Here is a 24,320-nt window from a genome sequence, read left to right as displayed (position 1 = left end):
TAGGGTGTGGGCGCTGATGACGCGGAGGAGGAAACACGCCCACATCGGCCCCCCGTGGCCCCTAGCAAATTCTGCCCGAACCCGACCATACCCGAACCCGACCCCACATTTAGGGTAAAATGGAAAGAAAATATATATTTTTTTATTATTTTATTACTATTACTCTGTGATAGAGTTCTCAAATTCTTTCCAAACCCGACCATAGCCGACCCCGAGCCTAAAATGTATGCTAACTAGTCGGGCCGGGTAGGGCCTCGGGCCGGCCCAGTTAGGGCCCATTTAGGGCCGGCCTTAATTTTCAGGCTCATCGAGAACTCTAGACAGCGCTACCAACGCTGTCGCCTCTCCATGTCAATGTGGTCCTGTGCCAACAGTGTAATCGACTGCTACAACTTTACTGGGAAACTTCAAGTGTCACTGAATCTTCTCTGGATTGAGACAAAGGCCATACACTGTGTTATGGATATTATTTAGTGCCAAGTGAATGGACTGAATCCCCCCCTGTCTATCTGATCTGAGCTGAGATGTTGTGTTCACTTGGCATTTGTTTCTTCTTGATGCACTGCAGGCAGCTGCTCGCACGCACGCACGCACGCACGCGCGCGCACACACACACACACACACACACACACACACACACACACACACACACACACACACACACACACACACACACACACACACACACACACACACACACACACACACACACACACACACACACACACACACACACAGGAAGCTCAGGGACACAATTGGTCACACTGAGTGGGCAAAACAAATGGGTTTATGGTGCTTGGCCAGCTAAGCTACAAAGCTCTGACTGTAGGCTCTGAGTTTGTTTTCAAGCTTTAATGAAATAGGGTTTAAAAACAAATACGGCAGGATGTTTTGGTCATGTGGTCAAACTAGAACTAGAAATATAAACCAAGATGAAACGACAAAAACCACAGTGACTGATTGAAAATACATATACATGCAATACATGTAGTAACACCTAATTGAATATGAACTACTTGTACAAAGGTTTACATGGTGGCTGTGGTGTCCAATTTTATGTCATATCCTCATATATGCCTCTTTCAAATAGTACACAGTGTAAACATTTTTACACAGAGCGTTAACTTAACAATGAGGATTCTGTTTGAATGCATTGTTGAATGTTTTGACAACCGTTGATGTGGTGTTTTGACATGCATGTTTTATTTGATTCCAATAATTTATATATTTCTGTCTTGTTTCATTGTCATTTCATGACATCGCATATGATTTGCAATAGTTCTACCGATTTCTATGTTTTGACTGAGACTTATTTTGAAAATGTGTTTACTGCATTGCATGGTACAAAATCTCTGTGCAGACTCAGTGCATGCAGTGCATATTTAAACCCTCTCATCTGTTACTAGATATCTCTGTTCTGATTTGCTTAGCTGTTGTAGAGCTAAACTGCTTTTTAGTGCTTCATTTGGCTTTGAATACAGAGGATTTGGGTATTACTTTGTTTTCTGGAGCTCCAACATCTGGCTTTGTCTTGTTCCCAAACTGGTGGGAATAATGACAAGTTAAGTTAAGATGCTTGATAAAATTAACTAATAAATACCACAGCTCACTTCACACTAGGCCTACAAAGACAATGCACTTCAAATTACAACGCTTTGGTGTAGTGTAATCATGTGCAATGGATTCATGATCAGGTTATACTCTAGACAACTTGTGAAATTCCTGGCTGCCTGTTAACATGAAATATGGTATAGCCTGTTGACCCCACTATATGCAATTATAGCCTATTATGGTCAGGATAGAATAATTATCACACATTCTTTACAAACAGTAATACGTTTATATTGCTTGGGCCTGTTGAATCTTTACTACAAAAGTATATATTAAAGGAGTAGTTCACCCCAAAATGACATTTTTTTCTATTGATTACTCACCCATGGAGACTTCAGTTCAACACAAATAGGTCCTACATTTGGGTCCCATCCGGAATCAATGGGGGTACATATACTATTATAATTTTTGTCTTAGGAATGCGACAAATACAAAATAATATTATTGAATTCAAGTCTCTATGGCATGAGTAGACTAATCAATCGGAAAAAAATGTTTTTGGGGTGAACTACTTACTCCTTTACGTAATTTGACAGTTATTTAAACATTGTGGGCTGATAGGCTGTTGTGTTATCAATATATATTTGACATACCCTATGCTGCATAACAATAAAAAACTATTTCTGAAGCTCATCGCCACACTTTCTACTTCTAGGTGCTCCAAGTGTTGTTGTTAGTATCATGGGCATAGAGTGGATCATGCACAATTTGAATTTGCAGTGCACTATACAACCACAAGAGGGCATTGTTGTCATATCAACCAACGGCCAGTCAGAGGTTTGGATTGGAACAGAACCAAGACAGCGTTAAATGCAAACAAACAACTGAGATGAGGGTCGTTTTACTTTATAGATTGTGGTCCCCTTCAAAAACGGGTCAAATGGAGTGTCCTTTGTCTAATCTAATGCGTATCAGATTTTCAACCGGAGCTTGGGGAAAGAAAGGGGTTTGAATAACTGCTCATAACTTCGATTAGACCGATTTATATGCAGCACTCGCCATTGGTCGTTTGGTGAAGGTTTAACCCTAAATGAGCTCACTGATTGGTCTTGTCACCCGTCAGCTAGAGAAAAGTCACCGCCTAAACAGAGGCGTCACAGCTGCCATACCTTGGCTACAGGGTGTAGCTACTGGTGTCTGTGGGCGCGCGTGCAAGACACCAGTCATATTGCCATACCTTAGCTTTTTCTGAACTGACGCCACTGCGCCTAAACGTGGTTGCGCTGCCTTGGAGAGGCGCGACAGCCAGGATCAACCGCAACCTATACGCGAATAGCGGCGGCTTGGCGCAACAACAACAGGGTGAAATAGTTACAAGATTGCAACATAGTTTCGGGGAGGATCTAAACGCTCCATTAGCAGCAGCGGAAAGTGAATGCTCTGCTGGCAGGAAACTGTGGAGGGCTGCGCGCAACAGGTGTCAGTCAGCTGTACATTGTGTTATAGCGTAGCCTACTAATAAGTCGCTGAAACGGTTCGGGAGACGGTTTGGGTCTGAATTGCCAACATGTCAAATCTCCGGCCCAGATTGTGTTTTTTAGAGAAGGGGCCGAGCGGTTACGGCTTCCATCTCCACGGCGAGAAGGGCAAGACGGGTCAGTTCATCCGGCTCGTGGAGCCCGACTCCCCGGCAGCAACCTCCGGGCTGCTGGCCGGGGACCGGCTGGCGTTCGTCAACGGGGAGAACGTGGAGGGCGAGAGCCACCAGCAGGTCGTGGGCAGGATACGAACCACGGTCGGGGCGCTGGAGCTCATCGTGATGGACGCCGAGATCATGGAGCTTCTCAAGAAACACAACTTGCAGTGCCGCAAGGAGTTCGTCACAGAGGGCATCCCTGTGCCCAGCAGCGGAGAGTCCGACCACGGGGACGCACAGAGCAACGGCACCCCACGGGCGTCCACGTCCTCCGAGAAGGAGGAGGGCTCCCCTGCTCCGTCTGAGAACGGAGAGTTCTCCCTGGAGAGGCTGAGTGTCAACTCAAAGGTAAACAATGTTATTTTTATTTTGTATTTTTCCCCAAAAAAAATCTGTCTGTCCAAGGTGGAGTGCATATTGACTTGGCCACTGCTTCCCAAACACTGTTTCGGGACCCATTTGTGGGCCCCTTAACTTTTGGTTTCCAATCTTTTTAATTTTTTATTATTACATTAAAAAAAAAGTTATCCTACAAACATAACATATTGCCCCACAAACCAAGCCAACAGATATGATGTGAACCTGTAGTCATTACATAGCCTATTTTCCTGATTTGTCATATCAGGATGTAGAGAGGATGTGTGTACGGTACGGTACTCCTAAGGTTACATGAAAATATATCCCCTGCTTGGTAGCCACTTCCAGGGTAGCTAGGCTCAGACAGAGATGGGACAAAACAGCAGAATAACACTTAGGCCTGAACAGATTCTTTGTGTGGTAATTGTCGGTAAAACTCCACGTTTCCTCTTTGAGCACCTGTTCAGGTTTGGCTTGTCAGACCAGAAGCTATGCTACTTTGAGTTTGATGTAGGCCAACCAACTGGAATGTCCCACCTAAATTACCTAATATTCCCATAACTATTGGCAAGGATTTGTTTATTATGGCCCAGGGACTAAAAGGGTGTCAAAGTCTTCACGGCACTTACTGTATGCCCTAAATAGTTTTAGAACATAATGAGAGCCTTGACTTCATTCAGGTCCATGGCATGTTGCTGTGTCTGTCTGCTTCTTTACAGTTTGTGAATATGTTGTTTGTACTGATGGCGTTTGTTGAAGGACACGCATAGTTTATGATTTAAGTCAAAACAACAGCTATGGCTTCGGTCAACATACTTAACTTCTCTCAGCATCTCCTTCTTCACATCTAACCAAAATGCTAGCCCCATATAGAACCTCACCCTCCGCTGCATACTGTTGTGCTCCGAGATGAGGTCCTACGGGGATATCACCAGGCTGGGGTAGAATGTGTCCACCGTTGTGCATGTTTTATGTATCTTGGGATGGAAAGTCATACTCTGGGAGCGTGGAACTACCTTTACTTTTTGGATACAATCTCGGGAAGAGGGTGATCTACCTCGGCGTCGAGGCATTCTACCCCAGCCCGGTGATATCCCCATAGAACCTCATCTCGGAGCACAACAGTATGCAGTGGAGGGTGAGGTTCTATATGGGGCTAACCTAATGCCAGCTCCCAGAGGCATCAGGGGTCAGGGGATTAGAACACCATCCAGGTTCATCCACGGCCACCAACGCTGAACCAACTCCTCAGGTGTCAGGTGCTACTTCTGACACATGTCAGTTGGCTAGGAGGACAATTGAGGAATTTGAATGCTACTTTACGTGCAGTATCTCATTCATTACTTCAGTGCATTTCTTTAGACAAGCAAAGGTTTCCATTGCACAAGTTTATTCAGCCATGAGTTTGCACAGATCACCATACAAAGGTCTGGGTGATTATTTTGCAGTTGCACAACAGCAATAAAAAAAAAGAAGAAAAAAAAAATCTTTTGGCTGTGCTGTGCATATCTCTTAGAATGTGATACTGCCCCTAATTTAGTTCAAGGCTTATCCTATACAAGCAGAAAACACGGTGGTTGTTATCAATTTGCCTGCCGTTGCCAGGGTTATTGCTTTGACAACCCGTCGCAAATTGGCCAACCGATCAGCATTTTCAGGTTTTGGTACGCGTTATTGTGTAAATGTTAAATGTTGCATTTATATAGCGCCTTTATCCAAGGCGCTTTACAGAGATTGTGCATCGCATCACATTCACCCAGTCACACACACATTCAATCATTCATACACTGATGGCGGAGGAAACCATGCAAGGCACCAACCTGCTCACCAGGAGCAACTAGGGGTTCAGAGTCTTGCTCAAAGACTCTTCGACACTAACTCTGGGGGAGCCCGGGATTGAACTCAAAACCCTTCTGGAACCCTCTGTGTTCTAATAACGGCTTCTCTACCCCTGAGCCTCTGTCGCCCCACTGGGTGAAATAGGCTTTCTCTCCCTCCCTACCTGTCTCCCTCTCTCTCTCTCACTGACCGAGCTCTGGACTGATGTCACATACAACCTCCGTCCGTCCGTCCGTCCGTCCGTCCGTCCGTCCGTCCGTCCGTCCGTCCGTCCGTCCCTCTCTCCCTCCCTATATCTCTTTACATTTGGCACAAGCTGTCAGAAAACCTGATTTAAAAGGCTGTGTTACATCAGATTTTTTTACACAACTCTGTCCTTACTAAAGACATACCTTTACATTTTTAGGCAACTTTAAGAAATGGGTAAAAAATAGACCCCCCCCCCCCCATGTCGGATGGTAATGCTACAGTATGTGAGCTACAATGAAGAGGAAGGTCATAGAGGGAGCTAGTCTGGCTCAATAAAATAAAAAGTACATTCTAAAAAGTACATTCTAGAGCCCGTCCAATACATCGGTCTGGCAGTTTTACTTTTATCAGTCATTATATGACTTTTTTGACAACATCGGTATTGGCAGTTATGCAGCTGATGTGTCCCAATGATGAACTACTTTCAACCTTTCCGTCCCTATATTTTCATTCTTGCTGAAAATGTTCAAAGGTTTTACTTTTTTTTCTTCTTCTTCAAAAATAGCAGATCTACAAACGACACATTGTGAGCTTCGGTCTGGCTCTTGTACATTCCTCCCTGATGGGGCACTTGGCAGAGCTGGTCCACTTACCTGATACAGACCTTTCCTTACTAGCCTCCCAGGTTTCTATTTAATGTACAGTACTCTACTGCCGGATTACATGAAAGTAGCCTGAAAGTGTGGAGTTATCACAACTTGTTTTTTACTCCGAAAAACAAAACAAAACGTATTCTTACAAATAATATTTTTTGCCCCACTAAACTCTCTGTTGCAAACTACCAAAACTGTAAACACTGACTGCAAAGAAAAACATCTTTGCAAGTTTTAACCTCTTAAAACCTCATACTTGTGCTGTACGACAAGCTCACAGCTTGTGTATCTGCTCTTTATACAATTTTTCAATAAAAAGAGAAAGAAAATAAAGTCAACATTTGCACAAAATAGGGATGTCTGGGTTAAAGGACAACTTGTAATTGTTTGATTGTAATTAAAGAAAAGAAAAAGTGAGAGTTAAAATGTTTTCATTTGCCTCGTTCTATTGTTTTATCGAGTTTACTGTGCTAAAATGTGGGGCATGCGTACGCATGGGGGCATGCGTACAAGTGGCGAAATATGTATTTTTAGACACAATAAGCTAGCAGTTTCTTTATTGCTATTTACAGTAAGACTTCTAGCCCCCATAAGTCACGTCCAACCATGAAAGGTTGCGTTGTATCTTGGGAATGGGCTTATTCTGTGTAAAATGACATATTTAGCCACTTGTACACATGCCCCCAACCACTGAAATAAGAATCTCTAAAACAGTAGAAAGAAGTAAATGCAATAATTTTAACACTCATCTTTTATATTCTTTTATTACAATCTAAAATATGAACCCTTGTTGTAAAAAACTAAAGTTGTCCTTTAATGTGGATAAAGGGTTAACTCTTCCCACATTCCCAGATTGGCAAAAAAGTGAACTAAAGTCTGTGCTAGGAAATAACTCAAGCGTATGTAAAATGTACTACTGAGGAAACCCGATCCTTTCGGTTCACGTGGCGTTGGATGAACGCATGAGCCAAGTGAACATGTCATCATATTATGGTAACATCCTGGCCTCTGGTGACTCAGTCCACTGCCAGCCTGACAGCAGTCCACTGGTTGCCATGGCGATTTCCCACAGCAGAATGAGGCATTGTCCACAGTGTTTGCCTGGGGAGAAAGGGACTCGGCCGGGAGGAAAGGAGAGAGGACTCTCACGCCTCAGCAAGGAGGCCACGCTGACCCTAAAATGCCTACACCCACCCCCCCACACTTAACACACACTCAGTGAGACCTGCGTTCTCGCTGAGTGCCAGCAAGGACTGTGTGTGTGTGCGCGTGTGCAAGCTCCCGCGCTCACACACACACACACACACACACACACACACACACACACACACACACACACACACACACACACACACACAGCATGCATTCATGTGTGCATGCGTGTGGCCATGGGTGGGAAGGGGACTGGCCAGTAGATTAAACAGCAATTTGTTCTCTACTTGAAAACTTGAAAAAACTACAAACCACGCGACCGAATGACAAGTTAAGTTAAGAAGCTGACCAATGCTCTTTGTTTAAAAGTGATTTGTTGTTTGTTGTTATTATTCTTTTGAGGGATTAAACAATTATGATTCATTCATGTAGTATAGAGACAGGAAACCGAGAGGGTTGGATCATCAAGTGTCAATTTAAGCTGAAATTGAACCTGGAATTATTGCAGTTATGTTGTCATCTACACACATTAGTTGATTGAATACTTTATTAACAGTCTGCAAGTAGTATAGAGGTATGATTATACAATGGCGCTAACTAAAAGGATAACACTAAAAGCCCTGAGGGCTTATTTCCATTGTGGTCATACATAGATATTCCAACACAATATCTGTTATTGTTATCTAATATTGTTCACAGAAGACATTCACACATTATATTTCTCTTGTGACTTCATGAGTACACATAGGGAGTGACAGAGGACTTTCGACTTCAGACTTTTACAGACCTTGAGGCTGGTCTTGCTTCACCAAGCTTTCTCCTTGAGGTTGCACAACACCCTTATCATTCGGCATAACATTTGATCTGACGTTTTATTGAAACTAAAAGAATAAAGCTGTCTTACCTAATACAGCCCATTGTATTAGTAGTTACATAACGGTTCTACATTTCTGGATTCAAGTTTCACTTCAGGTCATTTTATCCAGGGGAGTTGCCTTTGCCAACCGGTTTCCATGGAGATGTTTTTATCAGGGCTGCTTTCCCAAATAAACCCTTTTAAGGGCGTTTGACATCATCCGACCAAATCCTCCTTAAATTTAAATCACAGCTTGAACTGTGATATTAGCCCCCCCTCCCCCACAAAAAGCCAGCAGAACTGTCAAGATTAGCCTGTGACTTGACAGGGATTATGATTGCGTTTAGTGTGAATATTATGAGTGTCTTTGAAGTCTCTCTCTCTCTCTCTCTCTCGCTCTCTCTCTCTCGGTTGTAGCTACAATCCTTAACTTTTATGTCCTATCCTGGAATCGTACCTCAGGCCGCCCCCCACCAACGTGAGATCAGAAATTTCCACTGTTCAGCTGTAACAGAAATCCTGATTGGGCAGGGAATAAATTGTGCATGTAAAATTCATGCAATACTTCTTTTCAACAGGTAGTGGTCCCTACCTTAACCCTAACCCAACCACAGGATATACTGAACATATATATTATTATTAGAAGAGCAGGTAGACTAACTACAACCACTGACAGTTGTGTTAGGTACTGTATATTATATTAACATATTACTCTGCCATACAGATTGTTAAAAATATCATTTTATTCACTAATTTAAGACACATTTGTATACTGTGCATTTTTGTGCACACATTTTTTGTTCATTGTGTGCACTGTGTGCACACACACACACACACACACACTCACACACACACACACACACACACACACACACACACACACTCTCTCTCTCTCTCTCTCTCTCTCTCTCTCTCTCTCTCTCTCTCTCTCTCTCTCTCTCTCTCTCTCTCTCTCTCTCTCTCTCTCTCTCTCTCTGTGTGTTGTCAGTTCACTGACAATAGTTAGAAAACCACTTCCTGTCTAAACTTCTCAAATTGCTCCAACTCCTTCTGTGTATGTGTTCGATGGTAATGACGTTTGCACCATTATAGTCTGATCACACCCTCTCAGGCAACACAAACAGCTGGTACGTGTAATCATGTTCATGTGGTGAGAGAGACTTTTGTAGTCCTTCTTAGACCACCAATTACAGATGTTGTTGAAATCAATTTGAAAAAAATTTAACGTACAGTAGGCAAAAATGTAAGGCCTATTAAAAAAAGAAGAAAAGAATTAGCTGATGTACAAGCTTACAATGTATCACAACACGACATGTTGTGAGCTTGTTGATCTGCTATAGTTAGGCTACGACTACTGTATAATGACATGGCCAAAATACTAGACACCTAAGGCTGAAAGTGGTTATAATCGGGACACATCGGCTGCATAATTGCCAATACTGATGTTGTCAATAAAGTCTAATGACTTTGAGTGATTGAATACTAATAGTACAGGAAGTACAGTCAACGCTAATGCTAAAAGGATAACATGAAAAGCCCCAGGGTCTTGTTTTCATTGTGGTCCATTGTACTCTACATGTGACAAGCATGGGTGTATCTACTCGAACAACAGCCCTGTCTGATTTGGCTGGTGGATACTGATGGGTCACCACCACGGTATTACTGTACATTTTAAACTTGTCATTACCATTTTTCTTGTTTTACGGTGTTAGGGAAAGTATTGGCATTTTGGCTAAAAGTACTAATGGAACTTTGTAAATGTAAATAAATGATTAGTATCAAAATATTCCTTTTTCTGTTTTGAGTGAGCAAATTGGTTACACTATGCAATATGGAATAATATTATAGTATGGGTTGGGATGAATACAGGCATTGACACTAAGGCTTGCCCACCTGCCCCCGGTAGGTAAATAAAACCTTCGGGCAGGTGGAGTTTGCTTTCAGGTTGCCCGACCAGGCAAGTGCTTATTCGAGAAGGGACGCAACTGTCTAAAAACACAAAACAAGATTTCTGTCTAAGCACCTGAACGTAGCCAGTCTTCTGGTCAGTGGAATAGTTTTCCTATAATGTGCTGTTTTCACTGTTGCTACACTAAAATAGGTGTGAACCCATAGCCATATTCAGTCATAGCTATGTAGGTATTTGGATAATTTTTTTTTTTATAGGTATGACAGTTTTTATCGCACAGCCCCAGAAAGTAAAACAAAACTAGAAGAGGGCCATGTGAGAAATGAGGGGTGGGGTCTCCGCGCCGGCAAGGCGGACGAATAGGTACCGGCCCCGGCTGTCCCGGTCGCTCCTAGCCGGAGTTACGGCATTTTATGTGAGCTGCAAAATAAATGTTAAATTGAACGGTAATTCAAATTTGATCTATCATTTTATAATGGACAATTTACTTTTGGGGCAAGTGGGCATGACCTTTGGGCAAGTAGAACATGACCTGTACTTGCCCGATGTGCAAGTGCCTCTGAGACCATATGTCAACCCCTGGAATAGGATTGTGAATGTGAACGTAATATTTTGTCACAGTAAAATCATTGTAATAGTATTACCCATTATTTTAAAAATGATAGTTTTTAAAGTTATTACTCAAATATAACGGATGTATCCATTTGTACAACATTCTCATTTAGCTGTGTCATAAGGCTGTCGTGTAATGATTGATATCAAGGTGGGCCGTGGACTAACTATCCTAATCCTGTACCGTGTGACATGCAGTGGTCCCTTGACCTTTCTCAAGTTGAACATTATTTCAGGAGTCATGTGCAAGTGTTGAGAGTGTCACAGTGCATGTAATGTCTCTGTATTGCTGAGGCTACACAAATGTTTGGGGGTAAAGACCCCCATTTCTTCCACACTTGTCAGTTTTTAATATATAAGTGATTAACATACTGTACTTGTGTACTGTAGGTGAGTACACGTTAGATTTATATTTGACTTGATTATTTTCTGATATTATCACAGGCAATTGTCAAACTACATTCCTTTCTATCATTGGGTTAGTCCTCTGATGTGGTAGATTTATTTTTAGACTTGAGACACGTAAACAAAAGCATCAACGTTTAGTTGAAGGTCATTCAGTAAGTTAGAAATGATTATGGAGTGATTAGAGATGAGCTAGAGCCCTCACATTTTACTAGAGCAAGCCATAAAGCCATTAACCTTTGATATTGAACTCTGTGATATTCAACAGTGTTAGAGGGAATGTTTTCTGTTGCTGCCTTGTGCTACTGGTGCTTGAGCTTAAACAGACATACAGTAGTCAGCCTGAGCATCATGTGATGAAGTGTCCTGAACAGTGGGAAGACACAAGCCAGAGGCACTGAATCAGATACAGTATCATGTCACAACAAAGCACGTCCACAGACGATAATTGTCTGGACGCCATTATCACAATAGTCTGACTCTGTAATGTATTACAGCTCTTAACCACTTAAAGGAGAATTATCTGGTAAATCGCTTTCTTACATTGCTTTCTTGGTATTTAGCCTCCAAAAAATAGGTCCAGGTGTTTTTTTTATCCAAGAAAGCATTATTGTCCATTTCGGCCGAGCCTTGGGCCATATGCAATTCTGCTTATTTACATCGCTTTAAAATCCACTTTTTCGCCTCATATCGGCTCTCTATCAACACACTGTTGTTGTAGCAACAACATTGCACTGCAGGCTTGCGTCATTGTTGTGAATTGGCCATAAAACGATTCGGTCACGTCCTAAATCTCGTCTCGTGTTGAATCCAATAGGATTCTGAAGTCTCGCGAGGGGGGATTTAGAACCTGACCGAATTGTTTTTACGGCAGATATCCACAATAACATTACCATGGAGGAACTTCTGCATGTTAGCTCATCTGCGTTTTTATAAACAGCATAGAAGTATAGGAAAAAGGGATTTAAGAGCGACGTAAATAAGCGGAATTGCCTATGGCCCAAGGCTGCCGTTGTGAACTGTATACGGTTGCCGCGGCTCGGCCGAAAAGGGAAAATAAGGGTCCATTTGGTTCCATCTGGATCCTTGCATGCGTTTTTCAGATTTAGAAGACGGCCTCAGGTCTTAATCGGTTAATAAAACCTAGGGTGTCTTGCTCTGGGGAAAACATCCGGCGAAAATAACAGAATCTACAAGCTCACAAGCGTGTTGTGAACTTGTAGATCGGCTAAATGGAGCCTTAGGAGACCCTGGTCAATGTGTAAGTGATTAACAAAGAACGCTATCCAGTCTTACTGCATCTCGGAAATGCTGATGAGTGCCAATTTATGTCATGTTTGTTAGCCTACTTTTATGTCACAAATAATGCAATTAATGATCTCATGCTGTGGACATGTACCCTTTTAATAGCCTGTAATCCAGGAAAACACACACACACACACACACACACACACACACACACACACACACACACACACACACACACACACACACACACACACACACACACACACACACACACACACACAGACACACACAGAGTACTGTATGTGCCAGATGGCTGTTATTTACTCCTCATGGAGCCTATAGCATGGCAGAGGCTTGTCTGTGTTTACCCACTCATCTGTAAACACGGCTGTAGCCATGTTCAGGAAGAGACCAACTAGAAATGACTGACAGTTGGCCCATCTCTAGACAGTCAGTGAAGGGCAGTTTGTATTGAAGTTGTAGCCTACTGACTGATTGGTCAAGGTTAGTATAATAGTGTTTGTTTCCCAAACATACAGTAATCAAATCTACCAGAAATGGGTTGCAGACATTTTTGTATGGGTTGGAAATAAATATCTGTCTGTTTCTTTTTTCTTTTTCTTTTTTTCCTAACAGGACAATCAGACCATAGTACTTTCTTTCTTTCTTTCCATCTTTCCGTCGTTATTTTGCAGCGCTACTCTTCCCACAGCTTTGGTGACAAACACTTGACCGGCTGGCGGCTTCATCGGGACTCGTCTGCTTGCAATTTGTTAAAAGATACGTTATATCGTTTAATGTTGTTTTTCTGGTGTTTCTGCTTTAGGGCGGGAGTCAAACATTGGAGAGAGGCTGGACAGCAAGAGATTTGTGTCTCTGGTTTGACACAATAATTGTCAGTGTTTGAACACAATGTGTTAAAGAGTAGTGTGTTGTCCCAAATTAGAAGTGGAAATGCTTTGAAAATGACAGATCCTCTCTTAATTAACTGTGCGGTCAACATGAGGGCCTTTGAGAGCCACATGTACAGTTGGTGAAGTGTCTAAAACATTGAGTCTGGCCGGTAGGAACAGAAGAAATGAAAGAGAAAAGGGTGAACTGATGGAGAGAGATAGGGGGATAGATTTAAGGCGTCGGTAAGCGAAGGAGACGTCTCCGTTCTCGACTCTGGAAATACTTCCAAGGTCTCCCTGAGATCAGCTGTAGATTTACAGATTGGCAGAGGAACAGAGAGAGTAGGAGGCTATCTGGCTTGTTCACCTCCTGTGCCTTGGGCAGATTCCCTCTCCCCCTGTGGTGGGGTAACCGGATTATATGGCTCCTATTCACTTGCACTTACTTCAAATGCCTGTCGAGGGATTGTTGGGGACTGTTTAAGGATCTCCGTGTGTTCGTGTATCTATAATGGAGGGGATTGAGAGTGTGATCTTGCAAGTTTATGTTTGTGCCTTATGTTGCTACAACGAACTCTGAGAACCTTTCAATCATTTCTATGTCATAACCACTATATAAGAAGGAAGATACTGCAAGATGGCTTTGGCTGGAAAGGACTAAATTGGGAAGGATAAGACAGAAGGTTTATTTTGATCAAATCTCATCTCCTGCCAGATGTCTCACACCATTTGCGCATTCCGGAAATTTCATCAATCATAAACCATGCTGACTTATAAACCGGTCAATTTAATATATAAGCCATTTTGCAAGTGCGCAGATAGTGAGGCTGTCCGCCCATCTTGAGTGGATGTTAAGGCTGCAAAGGTTACTCTTAAAGGGCTGAGTGTCAGGGAATCATTAACGGATGGCTGGCGATAAGCGAAGCCGCTCCATAGATAGGAGCCTTGTTATCGGCAAATGCGAGTGCAACTGGTGGTTGAGGGACCTTTTTTATTAGGGGCTCAGATGTTCCCTGCCGTTGCTGTGTAATGCATATGATGGCTGTAAAATATAGTACTATGTCTTCATACTGGGGGACACATGAGCACAATGGAGTAAAGTACACAGTAGGCGTACAGGCCTGGACCGCTTGCAAAGCAGTCCAGGCATCGAGGCGCGTCGTGGATTCGTCCGATCCCGATGACTGGGATGCCTGTCACTCCCCATTTCCTGTCATTCTACTCTGTATACCCGTATTTTCCGGACTATAAGGCACACTTAAAAGCCTTTAATTTTCTCAAAAAACTACAGTGCGCCTTATAGTCCAGTGCGCCTTATATATTATGGATCATTCATTGACATTGACATTCCCTTTAGCACAGCTCCATCTGTTGGATGCATAACGCAACGGTAGCGTCTATTATGTGCGCCTTATAGTCGGGTGCGCCTTATATATGAAAACAGTTAGAAAATAGACCATTCATTGACAGTGCGCCTTATAGTCCGGTGCGCCTTATAGTCCGAAAAATACGGTACTATCAATAAAGGCAGAAAAAGCCAAACAAAAAAAAAGTACAGTGAGTAAAGTACCTCAGTGCACACATCTTGAGTTAAATTAACACTGAGGATTTAACTGCACAAAACTGCAGGATATGATGTAAGCATGTACAGTATCATGGTTGTTCATTCATGTTTTAAGCATAAAAAAGGGCTAGAAGTGACATAGTGAAAACTGACAGACAGTTTAAAACATTAACAAGGACAAAACGGAAATAGAAATTGTAACAAATTAGATGCTTAATTTTGAAGCAAAATATAAAAACTTGTTTTGTTTGACTTGATTTTCATTTGGCAAATTCAGTTTCTCCTAATTTGTGGACATCAAATTCTGCTTTAACATGAAATACTTTGCGTTCACTTTGTATTCGGTGGTTCAGCATTTTCTCTCTTTTTAGAAATCGCACACTCCAACTGGGAAATGATGAATGCATTATTTTGTGTGTGTGTGAATTTATTTCATACTGGTATTTGTGATAAAATAATTAGCATAGCTGCAGGGCCAAACTGCAGCATAAACCACATAGACTATTGTAGTGTTGTTGCCTTTTATGACAGGAAGTCATGTCAGCAGTTCTACACAATGTTGTGTACAGTATGCGCACACGCACACGCTCCACACACACACACACACACACACACACACACACACACACACACACACACACACACACACACACACACACACACACACACACACACACACACACACAGTTTATGAATATGAACAGTTGTGCAAATAATGACCTACATTAATTTGTTTTAGATGGATAAAAGAAATAACTAACTTTCCTTGTTCTGCTTTTTAAAATCATTAATGATATTTTGATTGTCTACATAATCTGTCAGGCACATGCCACAGGAAAGGGGAAGTTGGTTTGTGCCTCGACCTCTTTAGTTAGAACAAGCATGTAGTGTTAAGGGGCAGGGTCATTATAATTGTTTCCCTTTGTAGCACGTTACCTTTTGCTGAAAGATTTACTTCTACTTTTGCCATAAGGGCAAAGTGCTTTTTGTTTTTACATAATCCTAATCTTCAACTAAATCTTTTGAGATAAACACCCCATTATTTTTCGCTGCTAATGGTCAGAATTTGTTGTCTGGAAATGATGTGTGAGTCTCATTAAAACACACCACTCTCGCTCTCTCTCTGTTTCCCTAGGAGGGGAAAGCTGAGTTGCGACCTCGTCTGTGCCATATGAAGAAAACACCAACTGGCTACGGTTTCAACCTGCACAGTGAAAAGAATAAGCCAGGCCAGTACATCAGGGCTGTGGATGATGACTCGCCTGCACATGACGCAGGCCTAAGGCCCCAGGACAAGATTGTGCAAGTATGAAATACACAACCACCAACTTGATATGTGTTCCTATTAGTTGCTTGTTATACTACAAAATACAAGCTAACTGAAGAGCTAGTGAACTCATTCATGACTCATTCATTCTCACTCACAGTCACACCTTCTCGGACGGACACACACACACACACACACACACACACACACACACACACACACACACACACACACACACACTGGTATTGCTAGTAAACATGTGGCATTTTAACCCTTACTCCTAATACTAACCCTGACCCCCACCTTAATCTGTTACCAACTATAGCTCTCTAAATAACTTTAGCCATAAAATGACCATTTCCCTCATGGGGACCCAAAAACTGCTTAGTCAAGCTTATGTGGTTTTCACATGATTGCACTGTACACACACACACACACACACACACACACACACACACACACACACACACACACACACACACACATATTTGTGTCATATTTATGCGTGTGTTCCTGTATGTGTGTGAGATGAGAATGAGAAATTCATCTTTTGTTGACCGGTCTCTCAGGCCATGTTGTACATAATAGCCCCAGAGTTAATCCACTTACTGCGTCTCTGGGGTGAATTATACCCTGGTCAAACAGTCTACGGCACCTTTCCCACCAGCCTGGGAGGAAAAAGGTGAAGAGGAGCGAGAGAGGAATGTCTTTTGCTGTTTTTACTTTCCATTAATATGATTGATCATGCACCAGCTTTAACATCATGTATGCAGATTGGGAGGGAAGGTTGTGGGACAGTGGAATGTATATATTATATACACACACAGTCTCAAGCACAGTGTGTGTGTGCACGTATAGTACTGTAGGGTCTCTGTTGTCTGACACTGGGAGTGTGGGAGTCGGGAGATTTTCCTCCCACAGGGATTCCACAGCCTCTGACCTCTCTGGCACTCCGATTAGTTCCAAGAAGGCTGGGAGTATACGTGACTGAGAGGTTGCCCATAGATACGGCACCTTGTACAGCCTTACCAGATCATTCTATCACACCAGCTGTTTATACTCTGCTGTCCGGATCGAGGGCTGCATACTGTACTTTTTATATATGTGCTGAAAAGCTATTTGTGCTTCATCTTTGTTTTATGTTGTATAATTTTTCTACCCATTTCTTTCTGTCTTTGGGGATGATGTAATGCTTTTTCAAGGGTAGGCAAGAATTGACAAATCCTCTCCTCTCCTCTCCTCTCCTCTCCTCTCCTCTCCAGGTGAACAGCAAGTCTGTTATTGGCATGCAACACTCAGAGGTAGTGGCAGCTATTAAGGCCGGCGGGGACGAAACCAGTCTGTTAGTGGTCGACCCTGAGACGGATGCTTTCTTCAGCAGTTGCAAGGTGATCCCCACTGAGGAACATCTCACTGGTAAGTACTCATACCATTCATCCATTACCAATGGCCACTTTGTAAATGTATATAAGTCACCCTGGCATCGTTGTCATTCCTGAGTGTATCCCGCTGAATACAGATGTTATGCCGTGTACAAGGTTGGATAACGAGGGCAACGGATACCCATAGCTTTGTTTAATCGTTCAAAAAGACAACCAATAAACTCCTGGATCTCCTCAAATGTGAGCTTTGTCAAACCATCCACAGCTACTTTTATTGTAACCACGCATCACCAGTCTTTCCACCTCGGAGGAAAGCCTGGTATTTGTTTACAACAGGCCGGATGGTATCCTAGACCGGATGGCAGAAGAAGCGGCGTTGCTTTGTTTTGGTTCCCCCTGTTTAAATGCTAGAGAAGTGTAGTCTTGCCAGTCGCTGCGAGTTGGACTAAAAAAGATGGATATACCTAACAAACTTTTAAAAAAACAAGCAAAATTATGCCGCATCAAGGGTTTTATTGCATACGTACTAAGATTATGTCCTTGAGCGTGGGGAATTGTTTTGTGTTAAAACTGTTTCCGGTTCCATAGCTAGAAGGTCCTGGGTTTGATTCCCGCCGGGGGGCGCTGGGGGCATGTTTCCTCCTCTGTGTCATCAGCGCCCACACCCTAGGCGGTGTTGGTGAAAGGGCCTTTCTGTGTGGAGTTTGCATGTTCTCCCTGTGTCTCCTAGTGTAGATTACCCTCACAAAATCATGCAGTAATCCTGGTTTCTATACCGCCTCCCCGGGTCAGCCGGGACTCCCCAGGCATGGCAGAGGCAGAGCAGAAACCAGGATTACAGGTTAGGGGTTAGGCAATTGGCACTGGGTGAAAAAGATGGGTTACATAATCTTTGGATAAAATTATAAGAAAAATAAAAGTTTCCGGTTTGTTAGTTCCGGCCAAAGTGTAGTCTGTTTTGACTACAAAATGATGTAGGACACCATCGGCTCCCGACCAGATCAGAAGCCCGAAATTGGAAGTGATCCCAGGATACTTACGGTACCATTTAAACCCTCTAATTGATAAGACGGACCCAGAAATAACGTACTTGATACTTAAAAAAAAAAAAAAAAACTCTCCACCAAATCTCTTTGCGACACGTTGTGAGCTTGTAGGTCGTCTATTTTTCTGCAAATGTTCCCCCCCAGGATAATGGATGTTGGGGATATTTTGATTATAGTGTTAAAATCGTAAATCGCAATTTCTTTGGTCACAATAAGTGTGACATGAAATTTTCACATCGTCCCATCCCTTCTTGCAACCGGTTGCTCGGGGGGGGGGGGGGGGGGGGGGGCTATTGAGTAGGGAGAAGAACTAGGTCAGATAGTGTGTTTCCACGCTACTCCCTCCCGGGGGAACTCCTCTCCGCCAGGTGAAAAGAAGTGACTGGTGACATAACATGCGTTAAAGGAGGCACGTGGTTATCTGCAGCCCTCCCCAGGTCCCGCTGCATCGCAGAGACTTCATTTGGTCAACACCTTAAATTAATAGATTAGGTTTAACATTACATTACTGCCAATGTGGAACCACCCTGGCAAATGAAATGGTACAGTACAGTCCCACTGGAATTCCTTGGCTGTGGGGAGGGAGATGTCTCAAGGCAAGCATGTGTGGCTGCTCCTGGCAGTGCTCACCTTTTGTTGGTACACAACTATGAATAGCCGAACCTAGGTGTTTGAGCCTTCATCAACTCTCTTCAGCAGGGATTTTTCCCCTACCATCCTCAGCAACTGTGTTTTTTTTGTCGAGTTGCATCCGTATTTGACATGGTGAGTTCCTTAACAAGTGAGGCCGCCTGCGGTGGCAATTTAACTGCTCTGATCAGCAGTCGTATAAGCCCAAGGGAAGGTATGGCAGCTGACTGAGATAGGAATTGTAGTTCCGAATGTGAGTTCCATTGAAATGTTGTGATATAAACAAAGAGCTAATGAATTTACTTTTTTCCATCCTAGGACCTCTTCCTGAGCCTGAGCCGCATTCAACATCAGATGATGAGGTGAGGACTTTGCGTGTGCGAGTGTGGGTGTGTGCATGCTCGCTCTGGTGACACTATCTCATCAGTGTCCTCCCTGACATGGTGTCAGAGTGATCCACAGATAGCTCTAATTGTCCACTGGAATATTTCCTCCTCAGTGCATGTAGATAGCAGGCTGGAAAAGCCCTGCTGGCCCTCTGTAGACCTTCCTGGTTGGAGAGGAGAAGTTGTGGACTAGTGGTGGGCAAAACCAGCCATTTCAGTGAATGAATCATTTCGTTCATGTTCACGGCATTGATCAGTTCAAATGATTCGTTCACCGTTCACATTCCGTTCGGCGGCCTCGCGCAAAGACATGCATCTCTCACGCTGCCATCTCTCATGCACACAGACTAGCGACCATTACTGTCCATTCACTGATTTCGCTCCATTGATCATTGGCAAGGCGGCGGACCCACGCATCTACTTTATTCCTTTCATACTTAAATGTGGCATGCTAATGGGTCACTACCTGACTGTCTTTGTCCAGGAACAACAAACACAATCACATTAACACAACACAACAATAGTTTATTTCAATTCAAAATGCTAATGAATGCATGACGTCCGCTGACTGAGCGCACTCTGAGTGTGCGGGAGGCGGAGGGGAGGGGTGAATGAAAGCGTCAACGTAACGTATTGAGCACATGAGCGAATCGTTTACAAGTCTCAACGAATCACTCATGAACGACACATCACTATTGTGGACAGACAGTGTGTGTTGTGAGAAAGAGCCTGTTTATCAAAAGTACCCACACATGCACACACACTGCTGCGAGGAGAGAACCCCCCCCCTCACCAACTCGCATTCATGCACGTGCCTACACACACACATGCACACCAATGACACCATTGGAAACAGGGATTGTCCCCTGATTACATTGTTGCTGACCCCTCACTATGGCAACGGTGGTCGCCGTGTCTTTCTCTGTCTCACTCAGTGTCTTGTAGGATCATGGGATTGAAGCACCTGTAATTCCCAGGCTGTGTCTGGGATTATGCTAATGAGATGACTAACAAGGCATATTTACTCTCTGTGTGCATGCAGACAGACACACTCAAACTCCTGCTTGCCATGAGGGCAACTGCTGGGCTACTAATTAATTTGTGATTACATAATGCTGCACTCATTGTATAAAACGTATAATGGAAACCTATGACCTCATGCATGCTTCGCTTTATCAGTTGTACAATGCGATAATAATAAAAAAACACACACACACGCAGAAAACAAACAGATGGCCTTTGTTTTACCTACACATGCATGCTGACTGGACCTGTTGAAGGAAATGCCTCTGTCCCGATTAAGTTAGAGGGTCATGTCGGGGACAAAACATGTTGAACACTGCGCAAGTGTATAAAACAATTGCTGTTTTAAAGAATAATCCTCAATTCCGTCAAGTGGCTTGAAATGCTTACAAGGAGCTTTATCTTTCTGAAATGTGTTGTAGCAATTGACCAAAGCCACTTACAGCACCATGAGTGTATTTTTAGAGACGGCAGCCCAGAGGGAATTGCATGCCTGTTGTCGTTGTGTACCAGTGGGAGTCAGGCCGGGTAATAGGTTATGGCTCAGGACAAAGCGGCAAAATAATGTCAACATTATCTACTGTAGGACTGAAGAATATAAGGATTTCTTTCCCGACAGTGTGTTCTACTTGAGTGCATGCAATGTTTAGTGAATGTGTCATAGTTTTTAAGCAAATATTAGAGGGTTGTTTACGATTGAGTGGAGAGGTTTAGCTGTGTCGCTTTTGCCCCCTAGTGGACAATATCACACAGTACATTACAGTAATTCATGAGTGGCAGATCCACAAGCTTAAAACTTGTTGCTTCTCTCTGCGTTTTGAGCTTGTAGATCTTGGTGCTTTGGTGTGACGCTGTAGTATGATTAAGTATGATGAGTAAGGCATTTATTAACAAAATAACTGATACGGTTAATATTGTGGAGGTTTCTGCCCATCAGCAACGATACCATGAACTGTATGGGGTATTCCCTTGTGTTACAGGTGAATAAGACGGCAGCAGAGGTGAATGATAAGCCAGCAGAAGAGGCGCAGCCTAAAGTGTCTGTGAGCCCATCTCCTTCAAATGCCTCTTCCAATGCGTCCCTGCCAAACGCTGCCACTCCTACCCCCCCACCAGAGGTATGTGTGTGCATTTGGGGGGCATTTCACTGTAACTACACTGTACATACACCTGGGGCTTCAAATGTTGAAATATTCAGTTGTACAAATTGCAGCCGGCCTACTGTACATACACTTGACATTTCTGCGTGTGTGTCCAGGTTGAGAGGGCTCCGGAGCCGTCTCCCAAGGCCGCCGACGACCTAGCCTTGGGCCTGTCACTGGCCCAGGCCAAGGAGAGAGCCCGCCAGAAGCGCGCCGCCAAAAAAGCTCCGCCAATGGACTGGAGCAAGAGGAACGAGCTGTTCAGCAACCTATAAACAACAGAGCATTCTCCTCCCCTTTGATCACATCTACACAGCGGCCATTTTGCTCTTACGTAGTACCCAAAGGGCGGGGTTTCCCGCCCCCTCGAGTATGAAATAAAAGCAAAATAGTCGGCGTGCAAACGTGGTCAATACTCATCTATTTTCCCTCTCTCTCCACCAGCAAGCAAGGGACAGCCTATCTTGCACTATTCCCCCATCTATCTCTCTTTTGCATTTCTCTTGAGGTACGGTGCATAAGAAAGATATTTGTTGAGTTTGCTTAGAGCGTTTTTACAAATAATGTGAAACAGTGTTATTTTTCATGATTTTATTTCATTCACTTGTAATTTAGTGTTTTACCAGCTCTTTGTTTTAAATGGCTTAAATGTCTCTCCTTAGGAACGATCGATAATATATTGAGTATATTTTGAGAAAGGTGAAAATGGTGTTGGGGGGGGGGGGGAGTACCCATGTACAGTTTCATTTAGAAAAGGAAGGTGCAAAGCATGATGGTAAACAATGGGGGAAAGTACATTGACAGTTTTGGGATGCTAAGATTGTGAACAGATCTCTCACAAGAGATCTTTTAAATGCTGTCAGATTTTGCTTTCTGTAATCAGACTTGAATGCTTGCAACAACAGAAAATGCTCTGGTTGATGAACCAAATTTGCTACTATAGTCTATGCTTATGAATGATTAAAATAAACAAACTCAAACTACAATTATCAAACAAACAGCTTGACATAAATCCATTGATGGTCTGGAGGTTGCAATGTAGAATATTGTCTGACTTCATTGCCAAAATATGAATCTATTTTTGTATCCTTCAGAGCACTGGTTCTCCACCTGTGGGTCGGTACACCCAGGGGGGTGTCCATGTGATTTTGGCGGGGCTCCCCAGATGACAGTGAAGTGACAATTTAAGGACTTTTAAGCCAATCTACAAGCTCACAACACCTCGCCTCGAGCTGTTAGATCGGCTATTTTCACAATATTTATCAGTGGAACAGAGGCAAACAAAATTGAATGCCTCAACTCCTACATTCCAAGTGCTAATCAGGGTAGGGGAGGGGGTCCCCAGTTCAAATATGATTATTTGGGGGGTCACGGCCTGAAATGGTTGAGAACCATTGCTTCAGAGAATGCACATTTTGGTCATTTGTCCAGAATGTCATTCTTGCCCATGGTTGAGATGCACTTCTAAGAATGACAATGATATGCGGTCATACGAGGGTTGAAGGGACTGTGTGGTTTTCCAGAACCACCTAAGCCCTAATTTATAGTTGTCGCACAACGTTGCATCGTTGTTTTTCTTTTTTTTCTTCTTTTTTTATGTATCACATAATATGTTGAATCATCTGTTGTAAATCTTTTTCCCCATTCCATTATTTTTTTTTTTATGTCAGCATTTATTTTTCTTTGTTTTATAACAGCCCGATCCATATACTTTATCTCTTATTAGATTTGTACAGACAAATGATTTGACAGAAATGTATATTTTGATGAGAAAATCCTCTGTTTTGATTACTAAAACATTAAACTATGGAAATGTGATATTCAGGTGTTCTGGTGCTTGCTCCATGATTTAGAATGTCTTCATGAGGATTGATTCTCTCTTTTCTTTTTTCTTTTTTCAAATTCAACGCAACTCACACACCAACTACTTCAAGAGTTGAACGCAGTAGCCTACAGATGAGTAGAAATTTGCAATTTATTTGATTTCCTAAACAATAAAGACGAATGGAAATGTTTGGAAAAGGGAAAATCAGTAGGGTTAAGACTTTTGATTATGATGTCAAAATATACATGTCCAGTGAAAGGGCTCATGGATAAATAAGCACGATATACTGTAGAGAAGTACTGGCCTTGTAACCCTGTTTCTGAAGAAACGACAAAAGAAAAAAAGGTCCAACATTAACATAAGACAGTAAGCGTCTAGCTCATGCCATTGCTCAGTCAGGTATCACAAAATATATAATATATGAATGTGAAACTACAATGAATGGGAGCATATAAGTAAACAATAAAAACAAATACATCTGTACTAGAGTTTGTACTGGACAATACGGTAAATCCCATATAAGGTGCTTACAGAAGAGATGAAAATAAACAATCTATAAGCTCAACACATCGCAATGAGCTTGTAGATCTGCTATATGAAAAAATACATAAATGGGCGCATTACACGTCTTTGTCATAGATTTGTAATAACAGTACATGGCTAAGACACAATACAGTATACTGAACTGAACGGAA

The 24,320-nt window shown here is 42.7% G+C and overlaps 1 protein-coding gene across 1 annotated transcript; it reads left to right on the top strand.

Moving 5' to 3' along the window:
• Window positions 1-3,006: 3,006 nt before the first annotated feature.
• Window positions 3,007-23,618, top strand: nherf1a (NHERF family PDZ scaffold protein 1a). The gene is made up of 6 exons (XM_080747685.1): window positions 3,007-3,595; window positions 16,060-16,230; window positions 17,454-17,607; window positions 19,568-19,611; window positions 21,639-21,776; window positions 21,917-23,618. Exons 1-6 carry the CDS (start codon window positions 3,119-3,121, stop codon window positions 22,073-22,075), a joined length of 1,143 nt encoding a protein of 380 aa, XP_080603811.1. The 5' UTR covers window positions 3,007-3,118; the 3' UTR covers window positions 22,076-23,618.
• The last annotated feature ends 702 nt before the right edge of the window (window positions 23,619-24,320 follow it).

This window comes from Nannobrachium achirus, assembly GCF_963921795.1.
Source record: "Nannobrachium achirus genome assembly, chromosome: 18".
Taxonomy (NCBI): Eukaryota; Metazoa; Chordata; class Actinopteri; order Myctophiformes; family Myctophidae; genus Nannobrachium; species Nannobrachium achirus.
The sequence above is the reverse complement of the archived record's forward strand: the minus strand, read 5'-3'. Positions and strand labels throughout refer to the sequence as shown.

Bases quoted from the DNA above. Each gene is read 5' to 3' on its own strand.
- nherf1a (XM_080747685.1), top strand. From the start codon at position 3,119: ATGTCAAATCTCCGGCCCAGATTGTGTTTTTTAGAGAAGGGGCCGAGC. The intron at 17,608-19,567 runs GTAAGTACTCAT...TTTCCATCCTAG, and splicing joins CACTGAGGAACATCTCACTG to GACCTCTTCCTGAGCCTGAG. The intron at 21,777-21,916 runs GTATGTGTGTGC...GTGTGTGTCCAG, and splicing joins CTCCTACCCCCCCACCAGAG to GTTGAGAGGGCTCCGGAGCC.